This window comes from Echeneis naucrates, chromosome 12 (assembly GCF_900963305.1).
Source record: "Echeneis naucrates chromosome 12, fEcheNa1.1, whole genome shotgun sequence".
In the NCBI taxonomy this organism is placed as follows: Eukaryota; Metazoa; Chordata; class Actinopteri; order Carangiformes; family Echeneidae; genus Echeneis; species Echeneis naucrates.
Window position 1 is genome coordinate 1,844,874 of NC_042522.1, and position 19,403 is coordinate 1,864,276.

Below are 19,403 nucleotides of genomic sequence, written 5' to 3' on the forward strand. Positions count from 1 at the left end.
AGCACCTATGCAAGGAACGCGTGTTTACATACATCTAAATATAATTTCCTCTGGTCCCGACTCAAATACTTATTTGTAATATTACAGCTTGGATTATATCTGCTTTCCTGTTTAGTCTTTATTTCCGTCACCTCCTACATGAGGGTTGGTGCCTCAATTTTAGGAGGTTGTGGTTACAATTTAGACAAAACTGTCGTTATAATACAGTTATTGCTGGATGTACGCGCATATCCATGTAGTTTAAGTAAATAAATAAAGTTTTCTACTTATGAAATGACCATTACATCCTCCCTCATGATGTTTTCCACATGGAGGCCAGAAACTAATGCTGAGTGCAGGAGATCATTTCTCATTTTGGGCCGCAGCCTTGACTCTTGGCTCTTGGCCCTTGACTCAGCCTGAGACTGGAGCTCAGCGGCCATTTTACCTCTGGACCTTCAGGAACAGGAAGGTTTCTATTTACACCCGTTATCCAACAGCGACATCTGGAGGGGGAAAGCAGTAACTCAGTGAAGCTGTCAACTCAACGGCGTTAACTGGTCCACCGTCCAGATTCCAAATCCAACTCTTTCTGGGGTGAGTCGAAGAATTCTTATTAGATTATCTCGTTCGCTTTCTTATTTTCTCAAATAAAAAAATCGACTCTCTCCAAATTCATTACATTTTACAAATTCATACATGTTTTATTTCCATCCGGAATAGGTCGTTTTATCGTTATCATTATTCTTGTTGTTGTTATTATTTACAATTCTATATTGTAAATATAGAATCTATCTATTTTTTATAGAGGTATTTTTATTATAGAGGCCATTTATATTTGCCATTTCTTTTCTTTTTCGACATCGCCAGACGTCCGTATTTAGCAGCGCCGACTTGAAGTCAGGCACGCCCGCAGGCAGCCCGGTGTTCGTGATGCTGCACGTGCAGAATGCAGAAAGTTAGAATGCACTTTAGATGTTCTGTGTCAAATGTCATTTTCAATAAACAAAACACAAATGTTTCTGGTTGCTAGTGTGTTTGAAGAACTACAATTATTTATTTATTGTTTATTATTATGTTCCAACAAACCTGAAAAATTCTGCTTCATAAATGCTCAAAAACGTTTATAGAAATGATTGACAGCTTTTTTCACATGTCCTTTTTCACATGTCCTGTTTTTAATACTTGGTCAGTTTATTCATTTGTTTGGCTAACTTTATGGTTCAAGTCAGTGTTCAATAAATGATGATGTTGGGTTCAGAAATGTTGTGTATCCACTTGTTATTATTAGTGTGACATTTTAGCATGCAAATAAAGCTAGAAAACTTCTAGATATCGGCCCTAAAAATTGGCCAAAAAAATCGGCAGCACATATCGGGCATCAGCTGACTCAGACAATCTATCTATCTATCTATCTATCTATCTATCTATCTATCTATCTATCTATCTATCTACCTATCTATCTATCTATCTATCTATCTATCTATCTATCTATCTATCTATCTATCTATCTATCTATCTATCTAACTATCTATCTATCTATCTGTCTGTCTGTCTCTGTCTTACTGTCGGTATTCATTTCATTCATTATACATTATACATTCTACAACTGTTAGTCAATAGTTAAGCAGCCGATAAATGTAACTGAGTCGATTGTATATCCTGCTAATCTGCTGTTTTGTATCAGCCGTAGTGCAGTTGTAGTGTAATAAACTTTAAATGCAGCAGTAAAGCAGCTGGTGGTGAACTAACGTGCCTGAACGCATCAAACACGCTGACGATGACGACATACAAAATGTGAGATTTGAGTTGTCCACTGACAGCGAGTCTCATTGGCTGGAGCTGAGCAGTGCTGCACTCTGATTGGTTGCAGCGGCTGTCATGTCATCTCCTGCTGCCAATGTACTTAAGCAGTGACCTACTAACACAGATCCATGAGTCAGGAGCCACCTTGAAGGGAAAAGCCCCGGGAGGAGAGCGGGGCGCCTCAGCACTTGTAGGATTTAACGCTACTTTCTGTCCTTAACAGGGAGGCCTGTGTCTGCTCTATGCTGGAGAACCACAGCACCACAAAGGTACAGTTGTGATTTGAGGTCAACCTTTGTGTTATTTAAGTGTTCCGGCGCGTTCATGCGGGATGTGGGACCGCCCAGACTCTACGGATGTTAGCTCATCTCAGCCTTTACTTTGGGGTTACACTCACAGCGTGTAGCCAGCCTAACTTACATCTAACGTGGATGGCTTGTTGTGTGTTGTTGTGCTGTGTTATCAGCCGTGCACAGCTGAGAGAGCAGTTTAATGGCTCTATAGGACCGTGTGTTGAGTCAGGCCTGGCTCTAACTGCCGCACACATTGCGACAGTAGCATTGAATGTGGTTGGTCGTTACCCTGTCAGAGCCGATAGGGACTGTGGTCAGCCTGAATATTATAATCACACAAAGGTTAACTTTAAATCCAATTTAATGTAGTTGGTCTCCTAGTTCACTCTCCAGGGCGTAGATGGAGTCCACACTTTAGCCGCCAGTGACATGAGTAAGCAAGTCAATGATGTCATGAAGTAAATGTCCAGACTGTTACGCAAGGTGTTAATGATGTGTCATGTGTTAATTTTAAATCAAACATATTTCGTATTTCACACACAGTCGATCAAACACAGGCTCGCATTGCTGTTGCCACACAGGCAAATATTGCATAATGTCTGCAGCCATAGAAATTGCTGGCAGCCGGAGGCCGAGGGGAGTCTGTGTTGTGTAACGCGGACACAATGAGGAAGTCTGAGGCAATAGAACGCTTTGGTTTGGGCCATGCACCGGGCGTGTGCGGCTGGACCGACCATGGAACAGCACCACCCCAGTGCGGTAACACCAGACCCGTCCTCATCACGCGTCGTTCACATTTAGTCTTGATGCCATGTGTTACCTTTGTGGAGAGGACAAAAGCGAGAGATTACCCCCTTCTAACCCACAAACACGGTGTGTAAAATCTAAAAATCTGAACTAGCCCGACATCTCGAAAACCTCTCCCCAGTGTCCTAAAATGGGCAAAGACCACTTTGGGATTGCTTCCCTGACCTAAAGCTGGTCCTTCATGTTTCACAGAATTGCATGTTGCTTAAACAACAGGCACTGGGCCTAACAGGATTTTATTTCATATAACTAAACCATGTTCCATGTGAAAGTTAACAGCCCATACATTACTCTACTTGTCAATTATTCATCATGTTTCTCTCTGGATCATTGAGCAACATGAGGAGGCAGGGAGACTTTATCTGGGAAGTGTAATCACACCGTGAACCGTTCTCATTTCTCAGTAAACTGACATCTTTCTGCTGCGCCCATGGGTAACATTAGTTATGTGGGGCTGTGTCGGAGGCCTCAGTTTACAGGCTGTGTGCTTCTGCCAGGCCACACATTATGATTACAGCTGTCCTGTAGGCCTTTGTTCCTTCTCTTGATGTATGGGAGCCTTGAAGCCAAATCCTGGCTAAATTGCCTTTTTAGGTAACTCTCCACTCAAAACTGTATTCTGAAGCAAGTAATAGCAATTGTGTTAAATATGCAGAGGTCATTTTCTTGGTGATAGGCTGCAATTATGCAGTATTACTTTATTGAAACTTGATCTATGGAGTTCACAACTTTACCGGTTAAAGTTAATGCAGAGAGAATCTCAGACTTGAACTCTCTGTACCATGAAAGAACAACCAATTTATTGTCATCAGGTTCTCAGTCAGCTCTGTGGTTGATAACAGTCATTATTTAGTGTGCATACATAACTGAATAAACCTTTTATTATACATATTCATACTGTTTTCATATTAGAATAATTAGCAGTTTATTTTTATTGCAAGTGGCTCTCAGACTGTCTTTTAGATGTTTTATTAGAGATTCCTTTTGAAACAGATGAGTAAAATTATGACATTCTGACAATGAATGACTGAATGAAAACCAATTACTTTTTTTTTTTTTTTCGGAGGTATCTGATCTTTAAACTTTTAGCAACATCAGGAATATGGCAGACTGTCTATTTGTCAGTTTTTTGTTTTTTGTTTTTTTTTTTTATGGAAGCCTGGTGATTACTGGATCACAGTGAACTACCAAACATCTGCTCAAAGATAATTTTTGGTTTATGTTTTGAAAACTTCATGCATTTTTATTTTATTTTATTTTATTTTTTTTTTTACTTTTTCCAAATCTCAAGAAACACCACTTGAGTTATTCTGTTATTAGTTTTGAGTTTAGAGTTATTAGTTTTGTTTGAATTGGATACAACACTAACATTCTCTTTGTGTGCATTCCTGTGTGTATGTGTTTTCAGCCTGCCTCCGTCCACCTGAAAATCCAAAAGCTCCCTCAGTGTTTCTTCATCTGACTTTTTGAAGACATGGAGGACATTTCTGGAGTTGACTCTCCACACTGTAAGACCAACCTGCATCTACTACAGACATAGCTTTTAGAAGCTGCGTCTTTTGTCATATCAACAAAGTGAAATGATTACAGCAGCTCATGTGGATACCTGTCATTGTCACTCAGTTTTATCCATATCCATAAAGCACAGTGGCATTCTCATCTAAAATAATCCCTCAGTTTTTCAAATGTCATGTCCAGTGCACGTTTGGGCTCACTGCTTCCCCTCAACACTCCCGTGGGCTCATTCCTTCTGTTGTGTTTAGCAACAGGAGCTGTGGGAAACTGTGTTCACTAAGAAATATAAAATAACCACTAATATTAGATTGTATTTTGAGCCTTGTTAGTATAGTGGTGAGTATTGATCTAAGAAAAAAATATTAATAATTACAATGTATTTTGAATGACAGGCTTTATCTATATTTATAGACATGATATCATTGTTGAGTATGGCTCGATTCAAAGCGTTTTTATTATAGTTATTAACATGGTTACAAATATCACTGGTCAGTTGATAGAGCTCTACACTTCTGGTTGATTTTGGTAGCTGGAGGAAACTGCAACATCCCATAGTGGTGGGGTCAACAAGAGTCCAACATCGCATTTTTACAGTGCGGCCCCCAGGAGGTTAATCTAGCCAGAAGTCCTACAGGATCCGTGTTGCAACAAAAATATCAATACCAAACAATGGACCAAAACAATGGATGTGTGTAAATTTTTGTAAAAGAGCATGGACATAATATATCCACCCAGTGGAATTGCCTCACTTTTTAGAGTGTGAATAACTTGGTCAGATGATAAAATTTTCTTCTACATGACACTGACATTTAAACCTGTCTCATTATTCCACAGATTTCCTCAACTCAAGTGGATTCATTGAATTTGGAGGTTGCTATTAAATGCATACAAGCATTATGGTTTACAGTTAAAGACCAATGTGATTACTGACAGTACCAAACCGTGGTAATATGCAATCAGTCAAGCAAGAGGTGGACTCAACTGAGTCCTATAGTGGAGAGGATGCCCTGGTCCTGGCTGTGGCCTTACAAGGGGCCAACCCTGACCTGATGGGTAGCAAAATGTCCACTTTTCCATTCAAGGCTAAAACTACCTGCCGCAGGAAAAGAGAGTTTATCCCAGAGGAGAAAAAAGACAACCTTTACTGGGAGAGGCGTCGTAAAAACAATGAGGCAGCCAAGCGCTCGAGGGAGAAGCGGCGCATAAATGATATGGTGCTTGAAAACAAGCTGATGGCCCTTGGAGAGGAGAATGCTTCCCTCAAGGCTGAACTCCTGTCGTTGAAGCTGAAGTTTGGCCTCATGAGCTCAGCTGCATATGCCCAAGAGGCCCAGAAGTTATCCACTTCTACTTCTGTCAACCTCTATCAGGAATTTGCTCCACCCAGTGCTGATCAAGGTTCCTCCAGCAGGAATTTGGAGCCTCTTCATGTGCGCAGTAGCTGCATATCAGTTATCAAGCATTCACCACACATGCCTGAGACATGCACTGCGACTCAGGGTAGCTTCAGTGCCTGCAGGACTGCAGAAGTAAAGCAAGAACCAGCAGAAAGTGGCAGTTATGTGCAGGAGAGGAGCAGTCCATATGAGCTCTATAGAAACTACACAACCAGCCCCTTGTCTGGCATCTACTCCCAGGCTGCTTCATTTTTGCAGATTGCCAGGTCATCCAGTGACTCCCCCAGGAGCTCAGAGGATGGTGCTGTAAGCAAGTCGTCAGATGGTGAGGATGAGCAGCAGGTACCCAAAGGGTTGATACCGTCTGTAGCTGACCCAAGAAGTGTCATTGTTGCCACACACAAAGTGCCCGATGCCAGTTCTTCAGCTTTGCCCCATAAGCTGCGTATCAAAACCAAAACCATCCAAATCAAAGTGGAGGCTATTGACCCTGAATATGATTTCTCTGGAAAGTCCTCCTCTCCTGTCAGCATCACAGAGGGAGGATACTGCCAGACCACTTGGGACTCTTCACAGGCCAAGCAGCCCCCGCTTTGCCCTCTGTCAGTACAAGTCACCTGCATGCAAGGCTGGAGCCACCAATCTGAGTGGCATAAAAGCAGCACAGAGACACTGTGGGGTGGCTGTAAGAGTAGCAGGCAAACCCCGAGCCCCGTCTCAAGTAATACCATTGTATTTGTAAAAGAACCTTCCTATGCACACTCAGATGTTGAGAACTTCCATGTAAAACAGGACCTGGCCACCCACTCTACAAGTGTGGCCTCTGTGAAAGGACTGACCACAGCAGGAAAGTCTGTGATAGAGTCAACCAAAAGCACCACTGATCATTATGAGTAAATATCATAAGGATGTTCCAGTGAATAACTTTTTTGTATGTTGTGTATTTCCACTTCATTCGCTTTTGCACTGTGTGGGTCTTTACTAGAGTCAGATAATATTTCAATTCCTGTATATTTTCAAATGAAAGGTGTTTAACAAAAGGCGGAGTTATAAACAACAGCTGCCGAAAGCATCAATTAGCACAAATGCTGTTTTGTTTTTTTTTTTGTTTTTTTTTGTTTTTTTTCCATTCACTTCAATTATGGTTTCTGGTGTTTTCTTTTACTCCCATGAATGAAATTTCAAATTTTGTGAAAGAAAATGGTTGTTATACTGATCGTGTTGTGATCAGGGATGGGTAAGTGAAAGCAACTGGAATCAAGAGAGCTGATTATGTCATGACAGGCTGATCACGTTTGTGCTGAAATGAAGGACATGTTTGCCTTAACAGTTAAATAAAACAATAAATCAGAAAACAGGACTGTCTGTAGTAAAATCTGAACAAACGTTTGTATTTTTGTTTTTTTGTTTTTTTGTTTTTTAAAAAGGCAGACTATTACAAATTTCTAGGCCTGCTTCTCTGAAGTATAGCTTGTCAAAATAAAGACATTTTGAGGCTCCATGTGAGAGTTGAATTTCAGTTAACCATGGGCAGAGATTGTAAAAGACTGTTAGGTTTGAAACTCTCACGGACTTCCAACCATCTTTTTATAGTAAATACTGTCTGCTTTGGTTTTGCAGATCTGAAAAGGCCTCGGTTCTAAACTGACAGTAGCATTAAGTTTGGCCGAATGTCATACAGGCCGTTCTTTGCCTTAAAGCCAAAATCCATGTAGTTATACTTCTGCCTCAAAGAAATGTTTTACAGGTTTCTGATTTCTTTTGTGCCATTTAATATGTATTTTGGGAAACATACCTTTTCAATTGGCACGTTACCAATTATTTATCTTAAATGAACTTTTGTTCATTTAAGATCATTCATTCCCTCCATCACTTTTGTGTAATGGAGGGATTCTTTAATCAGTTTGCAGGTTAGCTGAACATGCAACAAATATGGTACAAAACAAAGCACAAAGAAGTTTCTAATAAAAACATTAATGAATCAGTGTAAGTTCACTTATTAGCTCCTTTTTAAAGGTATCCCCTGTCTTTTTAATTGGTGTAAAATTACATATTTACATCCTTAATAAAACTAAATGACAGTGTTAATGGCACCTACCTTCTTCAGTTAAATAGACTGTACCGTACTCTTGTACATGTTGCAGTCAGTGATGTCACTGTTTTCCAACAGGGAGCAGAAACAACTTCAGTGATGCCACACTTGACATTTGTTTGTGCTGTTATTTCAAAAAGCAGGAAATTACAGATTTGGGTCTGTAATTTCTGAATAGACTCTGCTAAATTCACTATTTGCCAAACAGCCATTGCGTCTCTCTTTTTTTTTGTAGTAGTAGTAGTAGTAATCTTGTTAATTGCTTCAAATATGCAGGCCACTTGTGAAAGTGAAATTGTGTGAGACTGGTTGGAGAGTTGTAACTACCACCTGATGGAACTGGAGTAACTGTATTTTAACATGTTTTGTCATGTTTTATCCTTAGTTCTTTTTACTGTATTGTTACATGTGGAATCCAGAACTGTCCCAGTTTCATCAACTGGATTATTTATTGATTATTTCCTGTAGCCATTAGAGTGATTATATCATGCCCTATGGCCTTCCTCTGTAGTCAGTGTTAAATTGCTGACGCCATTCAGCTTTAGTAGGTATGAAATATAAGAATTCAACTTGTCTCAAACACATGATGTGTGCATTAGTTGTTGAGTTTTTGTTTACAATAAATATCTGGTCACTGAATTATTTGCTCCTTTTGCATTTTTTATTGAATTCCAATATAAATACACATAAACCTTTTCCAATTTGTCTGTATTTTTCAACAAGTAATATCGTTTTAGGCTGTATCCAAAAATAAATATTTACCGACTCAAAATGAAAATCATTTGCATAGAAGATACATTTAAAATGATTATCTAATGATATAAATGAACTGACCCCTAAGTTAAACACGTTGGTATATTACTAAGGGCCAATTTTAAAACATGCTTGTCAGGTTCAATTTATAGTTTTCTGATAGTTAAAGAAACAAACGCTCTGTTTTACAAGTATGCAGTTTCAGGACGGCTCGTTAGTTCAGAAAGTGATCACTAATTGGAATATCAAGGAAAAACTTCTCCTGCTTCAGAAAAACTGCAAACAAATATGTATTTAATGTCAGTTTGAAAACAGATTCAAGTAAACCAACATACAAAAAGACACCTTTATGTGAAAATAGGTTGAACCTTTATTGCAACGTCGTTTTTACTTGATATGTTACTTTTGTAAAGGATGTGCGATTGATGAGACTGCTCTTTATGCTCATAAACAAACATTTGATAATATGAGAGATTGCTTGAACAAAAAATGACTAAAGTACATACATCTATTTTAAAACAAATAGCTTATAAATGTGAACTCTACTAATGTATTATTCAAAAATGATGATTAATGGTCCGGGCTCGGGTTCAGACTGCAGAGATGACGTGCCGGATCATGTGACCGAGGTCAGAGTTGAATGTCAAACAGCAGCAGGAACAGCATGGCGGTCCTGGTGGGACGATCATTGCTGGTGCAAGCACTCCGCGTGCAGGCAGCAGACCGGGACCGAGCGTGCAGGCTAGCGGCGACCTTCTCCTGCACGAACCGATACCTTTTCTCCAAAAGAGCCGTTCACGCCTCTGTTCCGAGCGGCCATGGAGCAGGCGCTCGGCCCTACAGCTCCGACGCTAAGGACGACCTGCGCGTCAGGTACCTGGACGGAGAAGACGACGGTAAGTTCCGCTGTCAGTTCGCTGCAGTTCAAAGGCGGCTTTGTCAGCGGGAACGCGACCGGTGTCCGTCGCAACAACCCGGAGTCATATTCCGCCATTCAGACGGGAAGCCAACAGCAGTAAAGCCCGTAGCAATCTCGCGAGGATCTGTTAGCAGACAGGCTGTGAGTCTTTAAAGTCAGCACTAACTACAGCTGATCCTCAGTGTCCTGGTCCATGCAGTGGTGGCTACTGGTTCTCAGAGACGTAACTTAAAGAGAACTGGCTGTCCATCCTCCCCCCTTCAGGGCTGATGACTGGTCCCTGTCCCATCATGTACTTCCTTTTCCACGTCTTATTTCTCTTTCCCCTTTCTCCGCCTGTCCAATCTCGACAATTGAGCGTTTTTGCAGTTTTTAATGATAAGATCAAAGTTGTCCTGTCACCTGTTTATGCTAGAAACTCTGGACTGCAGGTCTAACCCTGCTGTTTTGGAAAAAATTAAGGCAAAAATGAAGATTACTGCTTAATCATAAGCGACATAACCAAAATGGAAACTCATTCAAACATGTTGTCGTAGGGCATTTGTAAAATAAAAAGTTTAAAGATTTACCTATAACATTTAGTCAGTTAATGCGCAAGGAGAGAAGGCAGACTGTAGCTTGGCAGTCAGTGCTGCTGTACTAGTACTACTTAAACCAGGGGTCCGGAGGGCAGTAGCATGCTTCTACTTCCCTGCTCGAGCATACCTGGTTTAAATGAGTGGCTCCTTATCAGAGCTCAACAGAGCATGGTGACTAGCTGATCATTGGAATCAGGGGTGCTTGAGACATCTAAAACATGCAGGGCAGTAGCCCTGCCGGACCAGAGCTGGTGACCCCTGACTTAAAACAGAGCTTTAGTAGATATGCTAATTTTGTTGCTAATTATTTTTCCAGGAAGAGCCCAAAATTGAGTTGTCTGTGGAAGGAGGAAAGAACATTTGTTATTTCTAATGTGAACTATTGTCAGTTATGATTATGAATAATGGTATACGAAGGTACCAACGTTGTAATAATGTGATGAAATTATGAAAAACGTCTTCTCAGCATGTCTTCATCCAAAGCAGGAAAACTGAAATTTCTAAAACTGTTAACTTTGAGCATAAAGTATATCCTGTACATAGTACATCTACTGAATGATGCAGAGACAACCCACTTTAGCTCTTGTGATGTGATCTTTTTACCTATGATTTTGAATCATGCTGTGTGATGTTGTTAATTACCCTGATGTAACGTCTTACAGGTATTGTTGTTGTTGGGATCAATCGACCAAAAGCAAAAAATGCCATTAGCAAAAATCTGGTTAAGATGGTAAGTATGTCTCTACTTTTTTAGAAAACCATCTAGTCTGGCTATTGGGGGTGGATGTCATGCAATGTACCACAAAATATACAACTATAAATGATACTGTCTAGGGCCACACAATTAATATAAAGTATAATTCAAACATGGCATTATTTATTTCCTCTTTTTTATGATAACTGACTGGTAAATGTGGTCAGTAGATCAGTTTCTGATGTCTGAGTTTATTATGACTTTTCTTAGGTACTATAAATCTGAGTTTTGTACAGGAAAACACATTTTTGTCTTCCAGATGTATGATGCAGTAGAGAATATCAAGAAGAATAACAAAGTGCGCAGTGTGATCCTATGCAGTTTGGTTCCTGGGATCTTCTGTGCAGGTACACTAGATTTGTGTGTATCATGTCATATTGGCTGCTGACTGTAATGCTTATCAGGTCTTGATCAAGAAGAGAGAATTTTGTATTCCGTTTTATTTTAAGAAATCCCCATACTGGGGTTTTAGCCAACTCAACACTGCACACCTGTGCTGCCACTGGCTTCTGGATTGATGTTGATGCTCCCTGTCCATGTGCAGGTGCAGACCTGAAGGAGAGGGCCAAGATGCACCAGAGTGAGGTGGGACCGTTCGTGTCCAAAGCAAGAGCACTGATCACAGAGCTGGGTAAACATTTATTCCGTTCGGACTACTTTCCTTACTGATACATGGCCTTGACCATCAGTCTGTCCTGAGAACTGATCTGATCCCAGCTGTACCTGCTGACCCTGCACATGTGTGATATTATAACTGGCAACATAGTTAGGTGTGACTAGTTGAAGCCTGCAAACCACGAATAGTGTAATTTGACTGGTACAGTAAAGCACTGCTCTGAGTTCAGATGTCAAACACATCCATTGATGCCACAAAGCAATCCTTAACCGGGGCTAAATTAACTGGGAGTAACCTGGAGTGTAAAAGAGGCTGCAAACATGGCTAAGGTTCTCCCATAGGTGAGACGGGGTCAAGGCATGATCTGGGAACTGGATATGGACGGATAGACATCATCCAAGGTAAAATTAATTTAGGTTCATCTTACAGGATAGGTTTGTGTGGCTTCACCTGTTAAAGCTCAGGAGAAGCTGCTGAGGGTGGACATTAGCCTAATGAAGATGCTGTGGACTGAGCTGAGGAGACACCAGACATCCTGAGAACAAATCTGAGCTGAAGCAGCCCTATGAGGAACAAATGCCTACACTTCCTCCTGAACACTTAGCATGTCTGATCAGCAGCCAATGGAGATCTGCTTTAAGCTTTTTGGACCTACATAAAGTCCAACCACTTAAATCATCTGAGGTTTCACTTAATTTCTCTACTTTTCTTTGCTGTTGCAGGGAACCTGCCAGTCCCAACAATTGCTGCAATAGATGGCGCTGCCCTTGGAGGAGGCTTGGAGATGGCCCTTGCTTGTGACATCAGAATTGCCTGTAAGACTGGGAGGACTTAATTTTGAAGTTATTGATAAGTAGATTGCTTTTCTGTGACTAAAAAACTTAAAATACTTTTAAGCAGCACAAAGTTGCCGAATTTGTCAACAAATTCATAGTCACTAAGAAACAATGCCAGCAATTCATTGTTGATTTTCCCAGCTGCATACTATGAAAAGTTCCAAGTCAAAATCAACAAGAATAGTCTTAGTTGGTTCCACCAAGACCTACCAGGCCAGTATTCCTTAATTTGATGTTTGTGAATATCAGTGAATATCACCAGATATACAATATGCCAAAGAAAACACGCTGGCCTTCTGTGGTTGCAGTTAACCTGACTTATCCAAATATCTGAAGTATGTTCTCAGTAAACTCTGCTTGTGTGCATCAGCCTGTAGAGGCATACTACAGCTGCTACACTACAAATAAAAGTAAAATGATGCACTTCTGACCAGGTGCCATTTAATCTGTTGCAGTCAAGACAGAGCCTTACCAGACATCCTCCAGACCAAGGGTACAGGTCTATTTTCTAAGAGTATACAATTATATGTATATGTTATAAAAGTATAATACTGAACAAGCAACGGTGTCCATGTTGTGATTTGCACTGTGTGATACACAGGGCCCTTTGACAGTGACATGATCATTGGTGTCTGATGGCTTATTGAGTGTTTCTTCAACACACCATTTCCTGGAGTGTCATAGTTTTTACCTAATGGAGCCAACGTCAAAAATATCCAGTAAGCAGCAGCTTGGTGGAGGAAACACCTTGTTGAAAATCATAACAGAATGAGTGGAAGCTGACAGAAAGGCTACCATACAATACCTGAGATAACCTTTCCTAACCTAGATAACAGTGGGATTTACAGGACATACAGCTCATTGCATTGAAGTGCATGGCCCACCTCACATTGACAGGATCCATGGCATGAAGGACTGAGGCTTGTGACAGCAGAGGGAGGAATTCCTGAGACTTTCTGTGGCATACCATTGTTTGTGTTAAATGCATCAGTCAAACCAGTGCAGACATCTCTTTGATTGTAAGGGATCGGCAGAGATGGGTTCTCTGTCCTCTTGTATATAGAGTCACACAATGTGAGGGCCTTGTCTTAATAGTCTGATGCATTTATGTGTGAACACTAATGTTACTCTTTGGTCTTTCTAGCAAATACAGCAAAAATGGGACTAGTGGAGACCAAACTCGCAATTATTCCCGGAGCAGGTGAGCCAGGATTTCTTTACATTTGTGTTTACTTGTATGTCTTATCCAAAGTCTTAGACTGTCTTAGACTACGTTCACACTGCAGGCCTTAATGCTCAATTCAGATTTTTTTTCCCATATCCCATTTTTTGTGTGGCTGTTATCTTTTTAAATGTGTCCTATATCAGACTCAAGTGTGAATCAAATCTGATGTATTTGTATAAAGCCAAATCATAACAAAGTTGCATCAAGGCACTTTACATATAGAGCAGGTCGAGACCAAACTCTTTATAAAATAATTTAAAGAGACACAACAGATCCCCCCATGACCAAGCACTTGGTGACAGTGGCAAGGAAAAACTTCCTTTAAGAGGCAGAAACCTCAAACGCATCACGGCCCTGAACTGACCCGCATGCACAGAGGAACAATAACAAAGATGTCACACATAGCACGCCGTCATGCGGAAGTAAACATGGAGGTACCAGAAGTGAGCGTTCATGGTTAAGGAAGTGGAAGTTGTTGTGTAGTGGAAGCCAGCGAAACTGTGAAGAGATAGCGATGAAAGCCACATTTTTAATCATGGTTTTTTGTGGAGCAATGGCTTCCTCGTCTGCGGAGAGCTGTGTGTGGATGCGTACTCGGAGCCAGGAGTGGCGGGATTATGATTTCATCCAGAATTTCAGGATGTCGAGGGCTAGTTTCTATACATCTGTCACCGCCTCTCCCCAAGACTCACAGTGTCTCTCAGAAGACACTCAGTTCAGGCGACCCAGGAGTTGGATTATATTGGTTCGCGACAAGGGCAAGTTATCGGACCATGTCCATCCTGTTTGGCATTGAAAAGTCCTCCGTTTGTCTCATTGTGCAAGACCGTTCGCCATGTCCTTATGCCTGAATCCATCAAGCTACCTCAAGGAGACGATATCTGGGACGTCCTACAAGGCTTCCGACAGAGGAGAGGTTTCCCACAGTGCGCTGGAGCGAATGACGGGCCTCATTCCCATCAATCCCCCCGAGGACAATCATGTGGACTACTGGAATCTCAAAAGATGGCAGTCTATCCAACACCTCACTGTCCCTCCACTGACTATCTCTGACGCCACTGCTTTCCGTGTTTGTGTTGACTGCTTCTTGACTCCGCCCCCGCCAGCGCAGTATTACGACAACGGTCTCTCTCAAGTGATGTCAAAGTCGCATTAATTCCAACCTGGCTGTTCACACTGAGGTCACATTGCAAAAAAATCCGACCTGTAACCGACCTAGAACACATATGGATCTGAAATCCGATCTGAGTCACACACGAGCAAAATATCGCATTTGGGTCACTTTTGAACTGCAGTGTGAACGTAGTCTTACTATGGGGAACACCAGTACTTTTTCTTTTAAATAAGTACAGGAGATCATAAAAGACAGTGCAACAAAATGGCAAATGCCAGTTACACATGGTAGGATTTTAGGAGGGGAAGTGTCTCTCTTTAAAAGCATCTTGAAGACAAAGAGCCGTACTAATAGAAGTGTCTTCTGTTGAAGCTTTTTTCTCCATCAGGTAATATAGTCTTTTTTGCAAGGTATGTGATACCAGGCCACAGTTAGCTAGTCATTTACACTTCCTTTCACTTAAAAGGCTTGTTTGTAAGATGTCTCTGCTGTTAAATGTGGTTTCTAACTAGGTGTGGATAATGGTCATTGTCAGCTCTTGAGATGTTGTGAGAGACATTCTATGCAGAATGGGCACTACACTGAGTTGTTATATATGTGATGAGTTAAGTGTGTTGACTGTTGGTTATGTTTGCAGCTTCTCTAAGTGCTTTGTGGTTGTGTGAATATGACAACCCATTTCAAAGTCCATGTAGTCAGTGTAGCCAGTGTCCTACCTCCACCAGTGCAACCAAACCATGATCCAAACAGGTGATGATGTCTCTTTTGCAGGTGGCACACAGCGTCTCCCTAGGGTAATTGGCGTCTCTCTTGCCAAAGAGCTCATCTTTGCTGCCCGGGTGGTTGATGGAGCAGAGGCCTGTCGTCTTGGCCTCGTCAGTAACTCTGTGGAGCAGAATAAGAGTGGAGATGCTGCCTACCTGCAGGCCCTGGAGCTTGCCCGCGAGATCAACCCTCAGGTAACAGCTCACATCTGAAGCTAGACACTGAGAGAAACAAACAGGTGATATTGAGGTGTGATTATGAGTGAGATCACAAAATCATCGTAATTGTAGGTCTGCAGTAGTTGGATCATCATGTTGTACTGATGTTTTCAAGCTGTACTGCATACTCAGAACAATTTATAAGAATACTTTGTATAATACACTGATCTCTCCAGAAAGACAATAATGCTCCGACCTTCAACTCCATAGGGCCCAATTGCAATAAGGATGGCAAAACTAGCAATCAACCAGGGGATCGAGGTAAGTTTGAAGCCCTTTCCACAAACATCTTAGTAAGAGCTGCTGACATTAGGCTTTTTTCAGGAATGGGAAAGGCCACAGTCGGCATTCACACCCAGGTCACATGACTCTGCAGTAAACCTAGGCATGTAGAGATGGAACCATGAGATAACTTTTAATAACACAATTACAAAGTGTCCCATGCAGACATTCTGACACAACCTGAAGACACAGCATATCACAGCATGGCTTGCTTTGGCAGCAGACCATGTTGTTTAAATTTTTCCTCTGGACCAGCAGATCCTCCTCTCACCCTGCTGTCATTTAGAGAAGAGATGGCCACGCCCCCTCATGGTGGTGATCCATTGTGATCAAAGGTCGAGGACTGAAAGGCCACATCAACAGGATATTCCATTGAAGTGGTGTTCAAAAATAATCCCACACCTTCCTTGAGCAACTACTTAATTCACAGTCAAATGTACTGAAACACTTGATGTAAATTGCAGAATCTCATAATGAATCAGTTTATTCCAATTAAATCGCGTTCACATTTACATGTGTCAGAGTCTGATATGCTGCAGAGGAAGAATTTATGCTTTTCAAGTCTGGACTGGCATTCCTTCCTGCTTTGATTATTAGGCTAAGATTAAAGACATTGGCCCTCAGCTCCATCCTTCAAAACCACCATACTCCATGTTGTCAGAAAATAGTTTTGTTTTTTCATTAGCCTATTATTTATTATTTGTTCACTGCTGTAAGATGATGATTATTAATGAGTTATTTGAGTTGTTGCTGATATGCTGAAAGTCCAGTTCCATTCAGGCTGAATATGTATTATTTTATAGATAAGACATCAGGTCAGAGTCTAACATGAGCAGGAAATACATTTCAACTGTGTTATGAACATCTATTAAGAGACACCACTCCTCTTTCAGGTGGATTTAGCTACAGGTCTGGCCATTGAAGAGGCGTGCTATGCCCAGGTGAGAATTCAAACAATTCACTTCAACATTAACTACACAAGTTCAGCTGCTGAGTCTAACAACCTCCCTGCTGCACTTCATTTGTCTTCAAGGTGATACCAACAAAGGATCGATTGGAGGGCTTGGCTGCATTCAAGGAGAAGAGGCGTCCCAACTTTAAGGGAGAGTGAGACAGTGTCCTATACAGAGAGTTGTCTTCACCTCTGCCTCTGTTCACTGCTTCCAACATATTTATGGGTGATGCTGTACACATCAACACACTAACCTGTACAGTATCCATTTTTACTGGAGGACAATGGGATTGTTTTTCCAGTGACTGAGATGTTCAAGTATAAAGCTGGTTGTCTCAACTGTAACTAAAGCATCTGGAGAGACCGAAGGAATGACACTGCTGCCCTGACTAACCAACCTATCCAAGAGCTTTGAAATGTCCATGAAGTTGTCTGAATTCTGCAGATGAATGATATTCAGAAACATTATTGCTTTTTTTTTACTTGGCTAAAAATGTACTACTTTGTCCATAACACTAAGGTGTCTGCATGAAATTATTAAATAAGCTGTTTTTCCCCTCACTTGAACCATTTCCACAGGCCAGAGTTTGGATTTGATCATTTCTGTTGTGACCACCATACTGTCTCTGGTCAGTGTTTGTTCCGTCTACCTCAGGGATTATCCTAAAAACAGGCAAAGCTTGGTGACTTATATGTGAGCTGGCTTGATTGTACCGAGGCTGTACTATACTCAGGCTGTAAGAGTTTGTTCCTAGCTAGCTAATTAGCCATGTTGCTCATCATTTCTTTCATCGGTTGAGGTAAGTTAACACGAAACTACAACAGACCCTGAAATAAACATTAATTTCACTGAGATTAAACTAAAGTCTTGAAACACATGGTTGTGATAGTTCGGGAAATTTGTGGTTGGTTTTCATGACTCAGCATAATTTATTTCATACACATCTAATGGTAATTGGAAATAAGTCACTTAACTCGAATTATGTTTTCTTTTAGAGATAATTGGGTGTTTTTAAATAGAACCAGAATCAGTATTGCTCAAAGAGAGTGATCTGGGTGGGATGGGTCCCTGGGTATTTTGTGGGCCTGCCTGAGAAAGCGAGAGCTGTACAGTTCTTCCAGAGAAGGGAGAGGGCAGCCAATGATTATTTATTTATTTATTTATTTTTCAGTTGTGGTGACCAGCCATGCAGCTGGAGAACCATGTCTATGATGTTTTCCTTGGTCTTGTGTTTAGGACCAGGTTGTTCTTATGTGCACCATGCCGACAGTCGCTCCACCTCATCCCCCCACAAGATGAGTCCCACCACAGCAGTGTCAAGGGTCAACGTCTGGACACCGTTGCTTGAGTGGGTAGGGGTGCAGTTGTAGGTGTAAGGGGTAAAAAGTAGAAGACTTAGCATACAGCCTTGGGGGGGGGGGGGGGGGGGAGATGTGGCTTCCAACCTCAACCCGTTGGGAGCAGTCAGACAGAAAGTCCTTGATCCAGAGGCAGGTGGAATGCAATAGGCCCAGGTCTAGCAGTTTGGTCACCAGTCTGTTGGGGTTGATGGTGTTAAATGCCAAGGTGAAATCCACAACGAGCAGCCGCACATAGCTCCCCTGGTGCTTCCAGGTGGGACAGAGCAGAGTGGAGAGCTGTGGATATGGCACCCTCAGTGGATCTATTGGCTCTGCTCTGTAGGCAAACTGATGGGGGTCTAATCCTTCCAGGAGATATGAAATGATGCGTCTCCTGCCCAGCTTCTCAAAGCAACTTCATAATGATGGGTGTCAGTGCAACTGGACAGTTATCATTCAGGCAGCTGGTACTGGTACTGATTTATCTACCTATGAAAGAGGATCACTCAACCGAACATTCAGCTGTGTCCTCAGTCCAATTCTGCATGTCTGAAATAGTTCAAATTATGATTCCCCACACGACTATAGAAAACAGTGCAGTGTTTTGACACTGACAGATTGAAACTTGAGTGCATCGCTATCAACGGTGTTGAGAGCCAATTAACATTTAACATTAATATTTATTTAAAAACAAACAATACATCAGCCCATGTTGCAGTCATGGCCAACAACTGATATTGCATTGTGAAGAATTTATTTGAAATCGGAATCTGTTGACAGATCATCTAACTGTTGAGGTGTTGATCATTTACTTCACATCTTTTCCTCCCAGGGTCAGATCTAGATCGTTGTGACAGCCTGACCTAAGGAAGTAACCTCAGTATGCCAGGGCACTGTATATGGAGCTTAAGAAAAACAGCTCCTCCTTCTTCATACACTGTCTATCATATAGAGGGGTTAGCTGTAACTGATCGTCATGAAGGAGGACCTGCCAGCTCTATCCTCAAGGTGAAGAGGAAGGCTGGTCCCAGGCTGGAACCAGGCAGTGGTAGAAAAATTTTTAAAAGAAACTCTGCTCTTCCTTATCCATACAATCCAAACTCTAACTTTGACTTTTTGGCAGACTAGTCAGGCAGGTCAGTGACACAGACAGACGGACTC

The 19,403-nt window shown here is 41.5% G+C and overlaps 2 protein-coding genes across 3 annotated transcripts; both read left to right on the plus strand.

Moving 5' to 3' along the window:
* The first annotated feature begins 1,924 nt into the window (after positions 1-1,924).
* nfil3 (nuclear factor, interleukin 3 regulated) lies at positions 1,925-8,522 on the plus strand. Its single transcript, XM_029515338.1, has 3 exons — positions 1,925-2,054; positions 4,294-4,393; positions 5,235-8,522. Exon 3 carries the CDS (start codon positions 5,351-5,353, stop codon positions 6,692-6,694), a length of 1,344 nt encoding a protein of 447 aa, XP_029371198.1. The 5' UTR covers positions 1,925-2,054; positions 4,294-4,393; positions 5,235-5,350; the 3' UTR covers positions 6,695-8,522.
* Positions 8,523-9,283: 761 nt separating this feature from the next.
* auh (AU RNA binding protein/enoyl-CoA hydratase) lies at positions 9,284-17,761 on the plus strand. Of its 2 annotated transcripts, XM_029515344.1 has the most exons (10): positions 9,284-9,538; positions 10,802-10,869; positions 11,153-11,240; positions 11,438-11,524; positions 12,232-12,324; positions 13,490-13,546; positions 15,456-15,643; positions 15,878-15,928; positions 16,843-16,890; positions 16,983-17,761. In XM_029515344.1, exons 1-10 carry the CDS (start codon positions 9,307-9,309, stop codon positions 17,058-17,060), a joined length of 990 nt encoding a protein of 329 aa, XP_029371204.1. In that variant the 5' UTR covers positions 9,284-9,306; the 3' UTR covers positions 17,061-17,761. The 2 variants fall into 2 exon arrangements, with proteins under 2 accessions (XP_029371204.1, XP_029371205.1); XM_029515345.1 differs by lacking the exons at positions 9,284-9,538; positions 12,232-12,324 and having other exon boundaries at positions 9,574-11,240.
* The last annotated feature ends 1,642 nt before the right edge of the window (positions 17,762-19,403 follow it).

Coding starts and splice junctions, on each gene's coding strand:
- nfil3 (XM_029515338.1), top strand. CDS start 5,351: ATGCAATCAGTCAAGCAAGAGGTGGACTCAACTGAGTCCTATAGTGGA.
- auh (XM_029515344.1), top strand. CDS start 9,307: ATGGCGGTCCTGGTGGGACGATCATTGCTGGTGCAAGCACTCCGCGTG. Junction 13,547..15,455: donor CGCAATTATTCCCGGAGCAG/GTGAGCCAGGAT, acceptor TCTCTTTTGCAG/GTGGCACACAGCGTCTCCCT. Junction 15,644..15,877: donor CCCGCGAGATCAACCCTCAG/GTAACAGCTCAC, acceptor TCAACTCCATAG/GGCCCAATTGCAATAAGGAT.